Here is a 19620-nt window from a genome sequence, read left to right as displayed (position 1 = left end):
AAACACAAATAAGAGAAGGCAAACCTTTGACCACTTGGCTGCCATTTTTCTGACCTCACCCAAAATGGCCACATAACCTCATTGGCTGCTCAATAACCCACTTATTCATCTCTTTGGTAAGCCCTCCCCTGCCATCGACGAAAGCTATCATTAAATCATACTTGAAATGCCTTACCGACGTAGGCTTTTGGAGGGATTTCAGCCAAAGTTCAAAATCGTTAGAAGGAAAAGCTCCTTCTCTTTACCACATTTCTTGTCTATAAATACTTACACTCAAGCCTCTCAGGGGAAAGGAAAAAACGCAGACCAAAAGTCACCCTTCTTGGCTGGTGATTTCTCTAGTTTTGGGTTCTATCAGAGCGACCGACGGAGAATTTCATTCTCTATAACTTCCGGCGGAGTCCCTCTAGAATAAGTTTCTAGAAGTTCTCCCCATTGGAAGTGGCGACAAAACTCCCAAAACATCGAAACCCCCTAACCACGGCCTAACACCCCCCAAGATTGAGTTTCATTCCCTTCCACACGCCACGTCCGTCGGAACCATTGTATTCACAAACGGAGAGACATGACTCCGTTACCCACTTAGGAGCCTCCTCCATAAACTGGTCACATTCCTCTTCCACACCATATGCTCACTTGAAGCTCCCCATCAGAAATTCTTCGTTGTCTTAGAGCCGGAACCGCAACGGGTGTCGCCCTCAGATACCGATGTCCTCGGGGTCATCCGGGTTTAGCCTAACTCAACCGGGGCCAACATCATCCTATCGGCCACAATCGACGCTAGGAAGCGCCCTTAGTAGCTCTTCGACCTCGTCAGATTGGCAAGAGCACAGTCATCACAAACCAAAAGGGGCCATGAGTCCTCTACCTTCCACGTGGACAGGCCTACGCCAAAAGAGCCCCAACATTTTGCGACTTCACTGGGGAAGCTAAACTAGGGTTCCCAAATGGCTCCCACCAAAAGTAAAAAGATGAAGACTACACTTGATGGGGATTCACAGGGGACGGAGATGTCTATCTCAAATCACGAAGTCGGTGCCTCCGATGGAGCTGAAGCTTCGACTCTGGCCTCACGAAAATAATCCGTGAGATGCCTCGAACCCAAGATACCCTTATGCACGAAGTGGTTGAGTTGAGGAATGCTCTTGCTCGACAGAATGCTCCACCCACACTAACGGCCAAAGCTGCACAGCAAGAAGCCTTGGTTTTTGAGGAACCAAGGATTCAAACGCCAACGGAAGTAAAGGAAGACCTTCTAACTCACACAGATGTGGTCTCCCTTCTTGAGAAGCACTTCTACAACACCCATCCTGAAGACTTGAATATCGTTCCGAGACCTCCTTATTCTCCCGAGGTGTGTCGCAAGCCGTATCCCAAGGGATATGAAACTCTGAGTTTCTCTCTTCTCAACGGTCGAAAAGGGAATCCCAAAGAACATATCAGCTGCTTATTAGACATGCTGGGACAATACTCAAGTGATAAAGATTTGAGGCTCTGAGAGTTTTTAAAATCGCTCACTGATCGGGCCTATACTTGGTACACGACCCTGGCTCCGGGGTCTGTTCGATCATGGGAAGAAATGGCGAGCTAGTTCTGTCAGAATATTTCCAGAACGAAGAAAGGATCACGACCATCACGCTGAGTAACACTTGGCACAAATAGGGGGAACACCTTGTGGACTACGCCCGTCGCTTCCGAGACCTCGCATTGGATTGCTACGACGGCAATGGCGCAGAGGATTTGGTTGAAATATGTATCAACAATATTATCCCAGAGTATAGAATGTATTTGGAAAATGTCAGGATTAAGCAATTCTCTAAACTGCTCGAAGCCGCCAGAAGAACTTATTCGTCAATAAAAATCACGTCGGGATCTCGTAGCTTGAAAGAGAAAAGAAAAGTACAACACTCGTTGGCCATATCGGATAGACCACCACGGGATTATCCTCGATAGAGGAGAGAGAGAAACAAAGAAAGATCGAAGCAACCACTCGTTCCTTACACTGATGAAGAATTCCATGCTATCCTCGACCAATGGATCCAAGATGGGGTAGTCTGCCTTTTTACACCGCGAAAGCAGCCAACGATGGACGATAAAAAACACCCGAGGTACTGCCGGCTTCACCAATACATCCATCACCTCACGACGGAATGTCAAATCCTTTGAAAGATTTTTCATGTCAAAATCAATAACGGCACCCTTGAGCTTTCATCTAAGAAGCAGACAATTGACTTAGACCCACTACCTTGCCACCAAGTCAAAGAAACTAGCGCCATGGTATTCTGCTTGAAAAAGAATGAAGGGATGAGGGATCCAAATGATGAAATACGAGTGTGGCGGACAGATCTGAAGTCGCTTGAAAGGATATGGGAGATGTCAAGGAGTAATGAATAGGCCTTTTAGTGCACTTACAGCCAGCCGGAGCATTACGGCGTACCTCTCCCAGCATCAAGCGATTGGGGAGACAACTTTGAACGAGAAGAGGGGGGATTGAAAAGAGGTTTTAATGGTGACTGAAACTCTAAAATTCAATCCAAAATAAGGTAGTATGTTCGGCACGAAAATCCCACCGTCCAATAGTGGTATGCACATTCTAAGGACGCAAGAGCTTCTGGGACATTACCGAGAGGCTGAGAAGACGAAGGACAAGGGGAACATGCCTGCAAGATAAGAGGAGCAAAGGTTAGTCTTTGAACGCGCATTCGATAGGTTGACAAGAACCATACTCGAGCCTCCTGGTAGCCTCACCGTGAAGAAGCTACGGACCGAGCTTTTCACAAGGGAACTTCGCTTAGTTAAAAGGGGGATGCAGCCAGACGCGACTTACGTGAATTTGACGGAGTCAGAAACAACAAAATTTGCCATCTCGTTGATGACAGATAGTGATTCAAACAACTCATCTGAAGTATCTTCACATATGCCTGCCGACGAAAGGCAAGTGAGCAAGAAGAAAATACCAGGGAGGGAGATGGTAGCTGTGATATGCTTCCCTAACAAAGGACGGTCAAATGTGCTAACTTCCAATTCAACCCCTGGAAGCCATGGCCCTAGCACAAGAGCGCCGGACGCAGACTCATCTGACACAAGGTCAACTAATACTAACCATCAGAATATTACAAAGCATTCCAGTATAGATACAAGCTGTTCAGAAGTGGCCACGCCCGATACGGGACGTTCCTATGTCATGCCCCCAAAGCCAGCCATAATCTTCGCACGAGTAGGGTAGTTCGAAGAAACACCCCTGGACACGCAACAAAGAGATGTCAATCATCATAGAATGGTGAGCACACCGGAAAGACTTACGCACTTAATGCAATGGCAAGAAGATGCGACAGGGAACAGGGGGCTAAAGAATGTGCGCCCGGCTGAGGAAGTGCCGAAAGAGAAAAGCTCGCATAAGGCTTCTAAAAGAGCTGCGGGTGGAATAAACACAAGAAGAGTGTGGCATGGGCCTCTCATTCAGAGGTTTGAGGAGGAAAGAGAACCCACAGATACCCTCAGCCTCGACGAACACAAAACTAACTTTGGGATGTTTCTGAGGCTGAGTGATAATCCATCGGATGGAGCATCCCAATTTCAGAAATCACTATATTACTCTGAGAGTAGTTTGGACAGCATGAACGAACTCATGAGCCCTTCTGAGGTGAACAGGTTGATGGAAGAAGACTCATCTGATATCTCCTCATCTGGGGGTTCATCAAAGACTCGACACACTGTCATAGTAATAATATGTCCTGGGGAAGCTGATAACGGAAGCAATGAAGGGAATACACAGCGGTCAACGATCGCGCGGGCACTCCATCGGAGCTCAAAATTCAAATCCATATTCAATCAGCTCGGATACGGACCTCAAGCCGGCTTAATAGCAACAGAGGCTCTAATGAAGATCTAGGGAGATCACGGACCTTAGTGTTACGCCAGTAAGGCTCAGGCGAGTCGCACATTCTTAGAAAGCACAAATTCAGTGACCTTTACCGACGAAGACATGGAAGTCGCCAATCCTGACCACAAGCGACCGATGTACCTAGAAGTCCAAATTAACGACGTACACGTCCGTCGCGTCCTGGTAGATATAGGGTCTTCCGTGGATGTTATTCCCCTGGCCACCCTTACGGCTGCAGGAATACCTTGCAAGAGAATTACGAAAGTGGAGGGGCAAATCGTGGGATTTAGGAATTCCACCGAAATGTCCATTGGCTACATCCAACTCGATCTCAAGGCCGAGCCCATATGCTCGCAAACCAGATTTTATGTCTTGGATGTCGACGTGAGCTATCACATTTTACTCGGGAGGCCGTGGTTAAACAAACATAAATTAATTTGCTCTACTTACCATCAGTGCATAAAAGGTCGGTTAGGAACCAAGGTTATTTGCATCCTGGCCAACCAAACTCCTTTCGATCAAACGGAGACCCATTACGCTGACACTGAATTTTACGACGATTTTGCCAACCGATGGGAGAATGATGTCTCCAAACCAACCAACACATCGATGGCTCATTGGGAGGAAATAAGGGAATTAAGTGATAGCGATCTCCGCAATGTTCTTGAAAAGAAAAGAAATAAGAAGGAGGCAAACACTCAGTGCATAAAAGTCACTCTACCTGATGGACGGACCGCCTACCGATTGTGACGGTTTGGGGAGCCTAACCATCGGGCGTGAGAACGTCCCAGGTCCGGGATAAGGAATCGTGTTCCTGTATGGAGAAAGTAGCACCTGGCAGAATTGAGCCCAAGAAACAGCCGGCACCCGCGCCAAAGCAAATGCAAGACAGATCTGACGCAGTCATAGAACCCCTGGAGGAGATAAATTTGAGCAGCGATCCAAACGTTCAAAAGCCAGTTTCAATAAGCACCGAGTTATCCTCGGAGGAGAAACATCGCTTAATCGACCTATTGAAGCAAAATGTCGACGTGTTTTTATGGAGTTATGAAGAAATGCCTAGGTTGAACCCAAACATGATCTGTCATACCCTGAATACTCAATCTGATGTGAAACCAGTGAAACAACAACGACGTAATATGCATTCAAAAATAGAGATGCAAATTAAGAAGGAAGTAGAAAAACTGATTGAGGCCGGGTTCATCAAGCCAATTAAACACCCTACATAGCTAGCCAATATTGTCCCAGTAAAAATGAAGAATGGGCAAGTGCATATTTGCGTGGATTTTTAGGACCTCAATCGAGCGTGCCCGAAAGATGAGTTCCCCCTCCCAAACATGGACATCCTTGTATACTCCACGGCTGGACAAGGAATGCTCTCTTTCATGGACGAGTACAGTGGATATAATAAAATCAAGATGGCCGCAAGGGATGCCGAAAAAATTGCCTTCTGAACACCCTTTGGTAATTTTTACTATACCGTTATGCCATTCGGACTCAAAAATACCAGTGCTACATACCAAAGAGCAATGACGGTTGTATTCCATGACATGATGGGAAAAGAGGTAGAAGATTATGTCGACGACCTGGTCATGAAGTCAAAAACAAAAGAAGGCCATTGGAACATTTTAGCAAAAGTCTTTGATAGATGCCGGCAGTATAATCTCAAAATGAATCCGAAGAAATGCGCTTTTGGCATGTCCGTCGGGAAGTTTCTAAGTTTCATGGTCCATCTAATAGGTATAGACATTAACCCATCCAATGTACGAGGGATCATAGCAGTAACGCCCCTGACGACTGCAAAAGAGTTAAAAAGTTTTCTCGGGGAGTTATCCTACATTCGGCGGTTCATCCCAGGGCTCACTACACAAGTGGCCATGTTCAAGCTGTTTTTGAAGAAGAACCTTATGTTTAAATGGACGGGGGAACATCAACGGAAATTCAAAAAAATCCAACGCTCGATTACCAACTTACCAATGGTAGTTGCACCAAGCCCAGAGAAGCCACTCTGAATATATCTTGCCTCTACCACCTTAGCAATAGGAGCGCTTTTGGCACAAAAGGGAAAACGACATTGAACAGCCCGTTTACTACGTCAGTCACCAATTAAGCAGCACGGAGCTTAAGTACCCTGAATTAGAAAGGAATTATCTTGCCTTGGTTTACGCCTCGCAAAGATTGTGGCACTATTTCTTGTCTCAAATGCTACATTTGATGGTGAAATCAGACCCCTTAAAGTACCTCTTGACGCGGCCAGTACTTTCCGGATGACTGGCGGGATAGCTACTGCAGCTATCCGAGTTTGACATAACATACACAACCCTAACAGCGATCAAGAGTCAAGCCGTGATAAATCTGATGACTCAGTTTGGTGGGGACGTGAGTTGAAGTGAAGAGCAGGAGATACGCAGAGACTTGCCCGAGAACCGGTGTTGTACTGCTACCGATGAAGTCGAGGGAGTCTGGACCTTAAGATTTGACGGGTCGGCCACAACCACCGTTGGAGGAATGGGAATTGTGTTAATAAGTCCTTGCAGGCACGCTACCACTTTGTCTCACTAAATGACATTCCCGTGTACCAACAACATTGCAGAATATGAAGCATTTTTGACAGGAATGGCCACTACTAGAAACATGGGGATCAAAAAGCTCAAAGTCATAGGAGACTCCAATTTGGTGGTAAAGCAAATGAACGGGGACATTGCTGTCAAGGAACCAGCACTTACTCATTATCGAACTATGGCCCAAAGAATGGTCAAAAAGTTCAAGCAAGTCGTCATCGAACACACACCCGAATCAGGGAACCGCTACACCGACGCGCTGGTAACGTTAGGCTCGAGACTCTGTTTTAGTGGGGAAGCAACAAGTATGGCCATTTTGAAAAAGGATGCTTCCATCATCTGAGTATTCGAAGAACACATGAAAAGGGAAGATGTAGAATCACCCGAAATAGATTGGTGGACGACGATAAGGGATACACTCACAGCACCCGATGGGGGTTTTAAGGAGTTGAACGAATATGTCCTCCTTGCTGGGGATTTGTACAAAAGACTCCCAGGCGGGGTTCTTGCCAGGTGCATGGGGAAAAAGAGGCTCGACGATGAATGGAGGAAGTCCATAAAGAAATATGTAGGATTCATACCGTCATAAGTCTCTACCGCAGGTTGCAACAAAGAGGCTACTTCTGGCAAAAAATGAGAGAATAGACAAACGCCTTATAGGCCGCTGGCTCAAAGTGTCAACTAGCGCGAGCGACAGACGAAGCTCTCACGGCCCACCTAACCAAGGATTGGAGAATCCCCTACCTTGAGTATATGCAGAATGGAATCCTCCACACGGGCTCAAGAGAGGCTTATAAATTAAGAAGACTAGCTCTGAGATACTTTAGTGAAGGGAACATCTTATTTCAGAAGGGCTTCAACGGGGAGCCTTTAAGATGCCTTAGCGACACTGAGGCCTAAAAGGCGCTAGAAGAAATACATGCAGGAGAATGCGGAGAGCACCAAGGAAAAAAGAAGCTCTACCGACAACTCTTGGGCATGGGATACTACTGGCAAAAGATGCATCGAATTACGTCCGTAGCTGCCACACCTGTCAACTATTTGAAAATCTCCACCATAAGCCTCAAACGTCCTTCCAAAACATGAGGATGCCCTAGCCGTTCCATACTTAGGGGCTCGATTTGATCGGTCCTATCCATCCCGCGTCAGGAGAGTATATATGGATTCTTAGCGCTATAGAGTATTTCACCAAGTGGGTCAAAGTTGTGCCATTAAGAAGAGCAATAGGTGCTGCTGTTTCAAATTTTATCCGAGAACATTTGGTTTGTAGGTTTGGCATACCATACAAAATCATAAGCGATAATGGGACCCCTTTTGTGAATAGCGCCGTCGAAGCGACCCTTTACGGATACAGAATTAAATCGTTCGTGAATACACTGAGGGCTAGAGTGTGCATCTACCAGATGCCTTGTGGGCCTATCGAACCTCGCCCCGATCAGCTGCTGATTTCTCTCCTTACTCCCTCGTCTACAGCGCGGAAGCGATTTCTCCCGCGGAAGTAGAAGTGCCGACCGTTCGAGTCGCTATGGTTAATGACTTGGAATGGGATGCAAACTCTTGCGGGAATGAGAGAATACTGGACTTAGAAGCGACGGACGAAAGAAGAGAGATTGAGCGACAAAGGGCAGCCGTGTACCAGCGAAAAAGGAAGAAGCCTACGGGAAGGTTGTGATTGCAAGAGCCTTCAAGCTAGGGGAATTAGTGTTAAAAGTGACTGACCACGTCTGAAGACAAGTCTCAGGGCCATCCAAATTCTCCCCAAACTGGGAGGGGCCGTATGTGGTAAGAGAAGCATACATCGGCAGTTACTATAGGCTGGTTAATGTGTCTGGTGAAAACAATGTCGAAACTATTAATAGAAAATGGCTGAAGCGTTATTACTACTGAGCAAGCTACGTCCGTCGCAAAAGAGCATGTCTTTTGAAAACAAGTGTTACCATAAGTACTCAGAAGAAGGCATGCGTGCCATTAAGAGCAAGGTTATGGCTACTACTTAACAAATGATTTCGATTAAGACCACCTAATTCACTATGTTCTTTTAGGAATAGGGGCGGTTGTAAAAGAAAGTAGCATGCCTATAAGCCTTGTTACCAATTCACTATGAATGAAAAGTATCCATGTTTCTCAAATTGCCTGTCCACTACTCAAAACACATATACATGTAATAATTTAGGGTCAAACTTGATCATATTTCTATTTGAGCGTCAAAAAGAGAAGTAGGGGAAACGCGTATGTATACATTCCTTTGAGTAGTCCAAATGGAACAATATTGTCACGTTCACAATCAGTAGATTCAAAGAAAATTTTTACAAGGAAAATAAGGCATTACATGTACAAGCCTCCATACCCTGGCGTAAAAAAAAGGGGGGAGCATCCAAAAACAGGTTTCAAACGTGACCAAGCTCTCCAAAATCAAGCCATCCAAGGAAATCCGGCAGCAACCTTACAAAATAGCAACCCTGCCCCCTGCCCAGAGCGACAACCTGTTCGCCAAAAAAGGCATACGCTGAGTACAAAGTAGCCAAGAGAAACAAGCTTAGAATGCCCTCAGAAAGCAAAAAAAAGATGACCTCATAGGACAAGAAAAAATCTTGGCGAAAAAGAAAATCACAACAAGGTACAAGAGTCAATTCCAAAGCACAAGCTACCAAAAAGAAGACAGCTATCAAAAAAGGAGACTGCTACCGTAGCAAGTAAAAAAAATAGAGTAAGGATGAATACACATGCAGCAATACAGCAATAAAAAAAAAGGAGGAGAGGCGAGCTCACCATGGCGATACGGTAACCTGGGTATTACTAAGTAAACAGGCCATCGTCAAGGTGTTTGAGCACTTGAATCTCCGCAATGTCGGCCTTCCGTTCCGTAGGTAAACCCACACAAAGATCAGCCTTTTGCTTTCTCAAGGCAGCTAGCTTACCCTCCAACTCAGCTATTTGGGTGTCTAAGGTGGCCGTTCTAACAAACTTACAATGCTTCCCAAACAAGACGCAAGCAATCTTTCTAATCCGTCCCAACAGAGGAGAGACTCGGTAGCCAAGCCTCTCGGCTTCTCAACATATGTCCCTCCATACCAACAACGATGATATACCAACTTCATCAATGGAGGCGCGATGGAGCTCGAGCAAGACAAAGTCCAAACCAGATAACAAGCCCGGTTTGACAAATCGAGATAGGCAGTTCAGAGGGACAAAATCCGAAGTGTAAGTAAATGTAATTTGTAGGAAGGGGACTACCTCTGAAGGCACTTTGTAATAACCGAGAAAATTTTAGGTCTAATCCGAATAGTCCGATATTTGACCGAAATCCTTTCCGCAATAATAAGTAGTAGAATTTTGATGTAATCAAGAAAATATTATGTAGGAACTTTATGTACGGGGTAAAATTTTCTGAAATATGTAAAATTATAATACAAATATGTTTATAAAGAAAATTTGTAAATATCAGTTATGAATAGTGAAATATCAGTTAAAAGTTAGAAATTTTAACGGGTACATTTTAGTTATGAAAAATTAAAATATTCGGTTAGTGACCAAATGATCAGCTAGAAAAAGAGTAGAAGAAATAAGGAAAATAGTAAAAGTTCCTAAAACAGAATTTTCTCGAGTTAGTTAAAGCGGAAAACTGCTAAAAAAATGAGTACCGCGAGGGTACGCGTTTTGGACAATTCTGAATCAATTAAAACGAAGCTTTCAGAAAAGAGAAATTAACTAAAGAGATACCCAAGAGAATTGGGTTGAACATGAAAAGTTTGACCCAAGGTACTCGACAGTCTAGAAAAGCAGTATAGAACCCGTACTGGTTGTGAAATTATTAATACCCGAAAGAGACTCGTTTTGAGAAACGAAAAGTTAGGTATCGACAAGAAAAATTTGAGGAGTATAGAGCCCATTCATTTGCTAGCACATATCTTTGATATGGCAAGGAACAAAAGCAGGTTAAACCAAGTTATAGTGTATATATATATATATATAATTATCTCTAAGTACGTGTAAAAAAAAGTAAAAATGATAGTTACCGTGAGGTGGATATATACCTCACATGCAGATATACCACTTGGCTTAGTTATATGCCTAAGCTCATTAGCTTGATGACTCACGTAGTGACTCATGTTGGCTACGTACTCAACATAAATGAGCCTTTGTAGTTTAATGAATAATCACGTTGGTTACAAACTTCATATGTAAGGCAAAGTAGAGGAAAAAAAATCAAAACCGAGGTTTTGTAGAGCATCGTAATAGGAGTTTAACGGTATAAGTATTAAAACGATTGAACGAAGTTTTGGTGGATTTTTTCATTGAAAATCTGTGAACCTAGATTAAGAAAGAACATGTGTTTTGTTTAATTTCATGTTGGAATCTGTGTTTAGGAATGTGAATCTTGACTTCAGGTACCGAAATCGGAAGTAGAACGAGTTATTAAAAACTCGGAAAATGAGAAAAATAAGGCGAAACTCTGCCGAAATTTCCTAAAAGTTAGTTAGTAAGTAATGAGTTAGTAATTGATTCTAGAGAATGAATAACAGTTTTACAGCTCAGAAATGAACAGATTAAGATTCAGAAACCGAGATACACAAATATGTGTAATTTACCTCTTAAACAAGGATTCGGCCTAGAGAGGAAAAAATGTTCAGAAACGAGTTAGGAATTAGATTTAAGAATCTAAGTATGAAGAATTGTGATTTGGAATAGGAAATTTATACCTATTTCTATGAAACAGGTTTTGGCACGAGAGCCGAGAAAACGAAAAAGAACTTCCAGCAAGCGGGAATCCTAACGAATTATAAGTAAGTATAGACATATATGTTTCTCTGGACTCGAGTAAGCTGTAGTTAGACTTAGAACTATGAATTTACTTATGTTCCTAAATCTATGTGATTATATGTGATTATACGTGTTTGGAGGGCTCAGTACCCTAGATTGCAGAAGGGCGACATATGGCTACCCTTATGCACAGTTAAAGTATGTAAGTAGTATTATGCATTTTATGTTAGCATGTGCACGTAGAGAAACGTTGCATATCATTCAGTAAAGTTTTTAACACTTTGAAATGAAAAACTCAAAGTTCAGTAATGTAAAGAGACTGACGGGTCGTCGGCCTCCCAAGGGAGGAAATCTCAAAGAGTAGAGATTCTGACTAGACTAGACAGTAAGCAGGGGCCCAGGCCCACAGTAACAAGACAGTAAGCAGGGGTCCAGGCCCACAGTAGTAAGAACAAAAAGACAAAAAGCATGTTTCACACGAGCATATTTGCATCATAACTTTTAATGTAATTCTTTTCTAGTTTATGATGTGTGCATGTTTATATTTGCTGAGCGTTAGCTCATCAGTTTACTCGTGTACAGGTAACAAAGGTAAGAAGCCAGCCATATAGTGGTTTTGCTTGATGGACCGACAGAGGCAGGGCTGGCAGAAATGTCATGGGTACACGGGAGTGGTCTCTACTACGCTCGCTTAGAAATTAAATTCCGCTGCAGAGTAATGTAATATAGAACCAAGTTTATATGTTTCAATTTTAAGAAAAAGATGTTACGGTCATTGTCTTAGTAAAAAACAATAGACTGTAATAAGTTAAGATAAGTTTCGGGGACTAGTTCCATATCCAATTTCTTAAAGTATTACCAAGGATAAGTTGTTGTATAACAAAAGAACATGCTAGGAACATGTTAAAAATCCGAGGGTTAAAGAAAAAAAAATTTACTCGTAGAAAAACGTAAATTAAAGAGACGATAGTCTAATAACTAGTGATAGATTAGACTATAACTCAGCCTATCAGTAGTAGTTTAAGGTTGGTGACCCGCCGCTAGGGCAGGAGGAGTCACACACTTGAACCCCTTCAAAAGCTACCAGTATGGTTAAGGTCCCTCGTGTCGTCCCCATAGGCTCGACAACTGCGTCCGCGGTATCAAACGACCGCAAGAAGGTATTTATGTCGGCTTCCCACCGCAAGGAGAACTGGCCCTCGCCGCCAAAAGGGTTATCAGCTAAGGCCGGCATGGGATCACTTAGGAGTCCCGCCGCGTGATCTTCTGTCCGGGTGTTTGCTCCGCAAGAACCGTCGTCGCCATGAAAGAAATAAGGCAAAACATAACTCTCCTCAGGAATGGTACGTGGGGACAAGGAACACGCTCCAGATGGAGCGCCCTCGCTCACAGTATGCCAGGAGAAGTTGGAGCATGCACCGGATGTAGCCAAGGTGCTCACCTCACCCCGACAGTCCATCTGCAAAAAAATGCGAGCTAGCTTCAAAAATCGAAAGTAAAATATATATATATATATGACTTACAGTGGCTATAGGCAAAGAGGAAAATGGCACCCGTGAGAACAAGAGATAACCCATGGAATTCTGACCGAGGTGCGTCTCGAGACTTATGGATTTACCCCGATACCTCGGATTGAATTATGCGAGAAGCATACCCTATAGATTATGACTTATAGTTCACATCGGGACGATAATGGTTATTTCACCAGCAATCTTATGGCTTGCACATTTATGGTTCGTGCCAGATGTCTACGTTTTTTTTATTAAAAAAAAGGGGCGCAACAAGACTAATACCTCACGCGCTTAAAACTTGCAACTTACTCGTAATGGTTTTCAGCCGCAACAAATGGTTTGAGCCCTGTGGGGCACGCAGACGTTAGTAAGTGGGTTTCTCTGGCTAAACAACTTATGGCTTAGGCACATAAGGCCCGCGGTGACAACCCATGGTTTTTGTCAAGTGATTGGGGAGAGGGATTCCCTGGAGCATAGGAGGAACATAGCCACAGAAAGGGGCACCCAGCGTGCAACGGAGTTGCTATAAGGACGAAGGAAACAATTCAGCCTATCATTCATTTTCGCAAGGGTAGGCTGTTCAGGCGACAGCCGTTCCGTCTCTCTCGTAATTCCAAGGTTACGGCTGGCCCTTTAATGGGTCACTCATATAGGGCTAATGACAACCCATACCCAGAAAGCAGAAAAGATAGATTACCTTAGCAGCTGACACCCCTTCTATGGGAAAAGTGACGGTGTGGGAAGTGGAGCTCTTGTCACTCGCTTCGTCTCAGGGCTGCAACATTGCACACTAAGCTTCATACTTATCAAAATTCTTCGATTACTCATTAAAAAATAGTGAATATAAAAGGGATTACTTGGCTGTCAAGAAGCTTTTCCCCAAGAAAGGGATTGGCAGGGGTGTTCATTGCTCCATCGCCCGCTTGGTCTTGAGGGACCTGGAAAAAAAAAGAGGAAAAGAGGAGAAAAGAAAACAAAGAAAGGAAAGGGAAAGGAAAAAAGAACGTTTAGGGGCCACCTCAAAGTTTTCTGGAAATAATAAGAAAACAGCCAAGGCTAGAACGCACCTGTTCGCTTAACGCAAGAACAGGAATTGATTCCTCAGCAGTACGAAATTGTGACGAAATAAGTCCACTTCATACAAAAGCATAAAAAAAAAGGAAAGCAAGGTGAGTGCATGAACGCATACCAGTGAGGCCACCTTGTTGCCTGGAGGAGTCAGCCCATCGAGGACGACGGCGTTGCCGTTACATTCTTCAGAATCGTGGCCCCCTTCCTTAAGGCTGTCCCTTAGAGCGTCGACGGTTCTTGAGAAACACGAACTCCTACAGGTTAGCTTCAGGACTGTTGAAGGTTTTTTATGGGGATTTTGGGGGCATCAGACAAATCCTATTATGCTCCATGGGAGAAGGTGCATCCGAGGGCTTTCGCTTATCCCTACCAACAGCACGAGGGAGGGTGACGGAGATTCTACTAAACCAGCGGGCATTTATTGATTTTCCAGCCTTAGCCGCAGGAACTTCCCCCACAGTAGTAGGTCTCTGCCAGAAGGAGTAGGAAGAAGAGACAAGCCAGAATAATCAAGCAGGTGCGCGTTCACGTGAGTATCAAAAAAAAAAAGAAAAGGAGATGTTAAAATGCAATGAGATATACCCGCGTGGCAGCACTCTTGGGAGAAAGAGTCTGGCCAGAGGAGGAAGCATTGGTATCGTCTCTCATAAGTGTGTCGCCTGCCGCCCCAAAGCCTGTGTCCCGGGACCTGGCCTTTGAAGCAATACGATAGCTTTTACGACTCGGTAACAAGGCTGCAAGGGCATATTCCCTCGTGGTAAGGCATGACCGGGCCTTGGTCAGCTAAGAAAAGGCTGGCGCATTAGCAGGCCTCCGTGCACTCCCTCCCACCAGGTCCATGCTAGGAGGAAACTCTCCTACCAATCGTGTCTTTTTCCCATCAACGATGATCTAATAAGGAGCTTTGTTCTTGACCGCGTACATCCTAACACATGCATGAGTATAAGGCCTGAGTCGTTCAGGCATGATGTCCAGCCTCGGAAGAGGGCGTACCCAAGGTCGAGGGCCACTATCCGTTGCGGTAAGAAGTCGATATACGATGTGGAGCCAGTATTCAGAAAAGGTCACGGAGTGGGTGGCCAGGTACCGTGCGCGCGCCTGGCAGGACTAGACTGCCGCCCCCTAACAAGGAAAGTCCCCTGGTAGTTAAGAAGCTCTGAGCACTAAGGGGCGGATCCTCCGTAGCACCCCTAGGAACAGTATGGTCGACGCCGAATTGACAAAGGGCCCGGTGAGGCTGGTAGGACACGTACTCTAATTTGTCGCTAATGAAGCTGGGAAGTTGACTGGGTGTGGTAGAGAAGACGTAATCGAGCAAGCAGGAGTCATGGTTCCCTTGAGCATCCATTGTCAACACTTTATTGCACGGACTCGTACTGCGTGGGATGCAAAAAAGGAAAGACGGATACAGCTCGTCAACGTCATCATAAGGAATAGAACTATAGCTGCTTTCGCTATCTAAAAAGTCCAAAACGGAATGGTCCCTGATAGGCTGCTTCATAAACTAGCGGCAACATAATGGGATTGGGACGAATTCTTTGAATCGCCTCCTTACAAAGTCTAGTGAAAGCAGTTCAGGAGCATACCCTCTAAAATGTTCCCACAAAAGACTTGAAGTATTGGTCGATAGCCATGTCTCAATATCGCAGTACCCAGCGTCACTGACCTCATCCTCTGAAAGCAAGTCCAATGACCTGTAAAATTGGCCAAGGACCAGCGGTACAAGAGGAAGTCTCTCCCCCCGGGTAATGGCGATCGCCAGAGGGAAAAAGTGGCCCAATATGGTGTCCGGAGAAGGGCCCGGTAGTAAGAATTTGCTGAGGAGGAAGGTTATCATATCCTCTGACCTACAGAACCAGTGGTGATCCTCACCATGGATATACCAGCCGTCCTCTACCGAGCCATAAAAGGCGCGTCCAACTGGCTGGGTTAGGATGGGAATTACTATATTCGCATTTTTTTCAAGGCTTTCTCTAAGACTCTGAGCATTAATTTATCATCCTGATTCTCAGGGCTAGAGAGGGGATCTCAATGCCAGCCCCTATTGGTAATTAAATATGTAACGCGTCTGCAAGAGTTATGGTGAAATTCCCTCGAACCAGCTTTGAAGGAATAAGAGGATTTACTCTATCTCCGCACAACATGCCTTAAGCTAACTACATCTCGGTAGAGGTGAAAATTTGTCGAGGCTATCAAGAACGGGAGCATGCCCGACGCAGCGAGTCTTTCACGGAGTTCGCTATCTTTAAGCTCCTCGCGCACCTAATCTGTCCAACTCGTCGAAACTTCCGTAGGGCAAAGGAACGTGATCGGGGCGGCAGAAAGTCACCTCTTCAGAGGCGGACCCAATTGACTAAATCTTGAAAGATCCTCTTTCTTTCTTCAGGGGAAAGCCTGTCGTCGATAGGCACCCCGGCGGCTTCTAGCCCATGCATTGCCTCATGGAGATGATCGTTAATCACGAAAGTGGCATCCCGAAGAAACGACCTTGAAGCTGATCCTGGCTTCAATAAAGCACGAGTTGCCATTGAGAACCTAAAAAAGGGAGGATGGCAACAAAAAGATTAGTCTTAGAACATGCTAAAAAAGGGGGGGTGCGATACGAAATGTATTCTACCAAGAGCCAAGTAGGTGAGGGCAGGAATGATAAAGTTAGAATCCAGGCGACCAACCAAAATTGGTGCAATATTGAGGGCATATCCCTTGCCCATAGTATTAAGATGACACCGGGAGGAATTAGAAAGGATACTAGAACTCGCAATTTTGTGAGGGTCATAATAATGGTGCTTGGACTATCACGACAATTATCAATGCAAAAAAAAAAAAAAAGGAAACGGTGGCCGTACCACTAAACAACCATGACAACATATTTGAGGCGACAAAATGAGTAAGTAACACACAGCCACAGAGTCACAACAGCCTCACGGCTTCAACCATCGAATGCAACCATAAAGTGCACACTCAAGTAAGCATATAAGTAATGGGGAAAACGCAGTGGATAAGCATCAACGAACGGAAGGAAAAGAGAAACAAAACAAAGCATATGTGAGAGCATCAGTTCAAAGAGATATCTAACAATGTCGCAATGCCTGCCAAACAAAGAAAGGAAAAGAAATTCTACAACAACGATGGAGACACATGGGTATGGAGTGTGGACAAGCAGGCTACGAATCTCAACACAGGGGCTTTTTAAAGGGCAAATTTTAGCAAAGCCAAGTGGGTCAAGAAAAAAACTAGTTTGGTTCTACACTAATGGAGCAAGCATATCGTTATTAATGATCTCGTTCTCGTTCTTTGTTAAAGTCTCCTCTCCAGGCAAAGTTTCTTTTCCCTTTTCGGTTTGGTTTCTCCTACTTTCTTTAAGTTTTGGGCCCATTTACAAGATGGGTGGTGACAACAAGGGAGAAACAACAACAACAACACAAGCGGCAAAAAAGGGGCTGAACGGCGATGGGAAGTAATAGCCACAAAACAGTACTCGAATCAGTAATGAATAAAAAAATCTTTGTTCCTTTTCTCTAAGCCCTAGAACAGGGGGCGGTGAGGGCTTACCCGAATCTCGTGGGAGTTGGCAGCGGCAATTCCCCTCCACGAACGATGACGGTGGCTTCCTCCATGAATGACCAAAGAAGCAAAACAAGTTTTGTCTCCCTAACTCTCTCTCACTCCTCACGATATTGTTCACGATGGAATGGGATTGGGGGTCATGGTTTGGGGGAAGTGAGAATGAGTGAGGGACTCTAATTTGAAGAAGAAAGGGGCTGGTTATGGAGATTTTTTGGGTCCCAAACAGGGATCGTCACTCTCTCTTTCTTTTCTCTCCTCCGATCGGTGAAGGGTGCTAATGTGAGAAAAAATGGTGATGAGGCGGTATGAAGGAAAAAAATAAGGAGGAGGGGCTTTCTTTTGTTCCATGCTTGGTTTTTCTGGAAAAAAAAGGGGGGGGGCTTTTTTTTTTTCCATGTTTGGTTTTTTTGGAAAAAAAAAAAAAAAAAAAAAAAAAAAAAAAAAAAACAAGAAAAACACACAAAACAAAAAAATGAGAGAGGAGGTTCTGCCTTAAAATTACTCACACGTGGAGGATTAGTGGGTGAAGTGGAAGAAGCCTGAGGGAGGAGTGTTATTTCGGGAAAAAAACAAACAAAAAGAAAATTTTGGGTTTTAACTAATGGCAGGGGTTCAGGCCCTTCAGTATGGTAATGGGTCTGATCACTAGATGGCTTTCTCTCAAGAATGATTCTATTGTGCGCAAATGGTATCAACTACTGGTGTGACTCTGTGCCAACACGGACAACACGGGTTGCCTGGTTTAAAGATTGATTGTAGGGCCTATCTCGCTATGCTGCATAGCCCATACAATCAAGGGGGCTAATGTTGATGCCCAAAAAATCGCACGGTATGGATTCGGCGCAAAACCTACAACACAACTCAAGGTATGGTACGTGGACCCAAGCCACGCATCGAGGACTTTTGTGTGGGCCGTGATTTGGTTGGCTAAGGAATGTAAACCTACAACACAACTCAAGGTATGGTACGTGGACCCAAGCCACGCATCGGGGACTTCTGTGTGGGCCGTGATTTGGTTGGCTAAGGAATGTGATCGGACCCATTTTATCCTACCCAATTAGATCCTTGGCCCACTTAGGGGGGTCTTGAGACTATGAGGGAATTATGATAACGTGGGTTATGGAGAAAATTCGACAAGATAAACTAAAATAGCCCGTTACCCCAGCATTTCCTTTCTCTTCATGTCCCTCTTTCCCCTCAAAGACAACAAAAGTCTCTCTTCCCCAAAAACTATAAAAGACAGAATAAACATAAATAAGAGAAGGCAAAAATTTGACCACTTGGCTGCCATTTTTCTGACCTCGCCCAAAATGGCCACAGAACCCTATTGGCTGCTCAATAACCCACTTATTCATCTTTTTGATAAGCCCTCCCCTACGATCGATGAAAGCTCTCATTAAATCATACTGGAAATGCCTTACCAACGTAGGCTTTTGGAGGGATTTTAGCTAAAGTTCAAAATCATTGCAGGGAAAACTTCCTTCTCTTTACCACATTTCTTGTCTATAAATACTTACGCTCAAGCCTCTCTGGGGAGAAGAAAAAATGCAAACCAAAAGTCTCCCTTCCTAGCTGGTGATTTCTCTGGTTTTGGGTTCTATCAGAGCGACCGACGGAGAATTCCATTCTCCATAACTTCTGGCGGAGTCCCTCTAGAACAAGTTTCTAGGCGTTCTCCCCATTGGAAGTGGCGACAAAGCTCCCAAAACATCAAAACCCCCTAACCATAGCCTGACACCTCCCAAGATTGAGTTTCACTTAGGAGCCTCCTCCATAAACTGGTCACATTCCTCTCCCACACCATATGCTCACTTGAAGCTCCCCATCAGAAATTCTTCGCTATCTCGGAGCCGGAACCACAATAGGTGTCGCCCTTGGATACCTGATTAGTGCATGAAAATGCACCATAAATATTGCTTTTGATTTATATAATATTAAAATATTTAAGCTTTAATTAAACAAATCCATTATTTTTATTCATAATATTTTTAATTGGAATTTGTCTAGTTTTTGCTTAATTATTTACAGATAAAAAGCAATGTAAGCCGCGTAAGCCGAGCCGCACAAGCCAAAAAGAGAGAAGAGCCGCGTGAGCCGAAGCCACAAGCCGATTTTCCCGTGGGTCCCAGCTCGCCTGCCTTCCCCACTCCATCTCGCGCGCGTCCCCAGCACGCCCGTGCCTCAGCTGGCGCGTTCCCTCCACGCAGCTTCAGCGCGCGTCCAACTCTCCCGCATGGGTCCCGCACTTGCGCTGCCAGCCTGCTCT

At 44.6% G+C, this 19620-nt stretch overlaps 1 protein-coding gene across 4 annotated transcripts; it reads right to left on the bottom strand.

Moving 5' to 3' along the window:
• Positions 1-12034: 12034 nt before the first annotated feature.
• LOC21389445 lies at positions 12035-15322 on the bottom strand. 4 transcript variants are annotated; one of them, XR_002902301.1, is made up of 5 exons: positions 14370-15322; positions 13784-14257; positions 13574-13654; positions 13414-13491; positions 12035-12664 (listed from the first exon to the last, which is right to left on the bottom strand). XR_002902301.1 is itself a non-coding variant. In XM_024166191.1 (2 exons), exons 1-2 carry the CDS (start codon positions 12780-12782, stop codon positions 12215-12217), a joined length of 474 nt encoding a protein of 157 aa, XP_024021959.1. In that variant the 5' UTR covers positions 12783-12801; the 3' UTR covers positions 12035-12214. The 4 variants fall into 4 exon arrangements, 1 of the variants encoding a protein (XP_024021959.1); XR_002902300.1 differs by having other exon boundaries at positions 13784-15322; XR_002902302.1 differs by having other exon boundaries at positions 13906-15322.
• Positions 15323-19620: the final 4298 nt, after the last annotated feature.

This window comes from Morus notabilis, unplaced genomic scaffold (genome assembly GCF_000414095.1).
Source record: "Morus notabilis unplaced genomic scaffold, ASM41409v2 Scaffold1372, whole genome shotgun sequence".
Classification (NCBI taxonomy): domain Eukaryota; kingdom Viridiplantae; phylum Streptophyta; class Magnoliopsida; order Rosales; family Moraceae; genus Morus; species Morus notabilis.
This window is presented reverse-complemented; position numbering and strand designations above follow the sequence as displayed.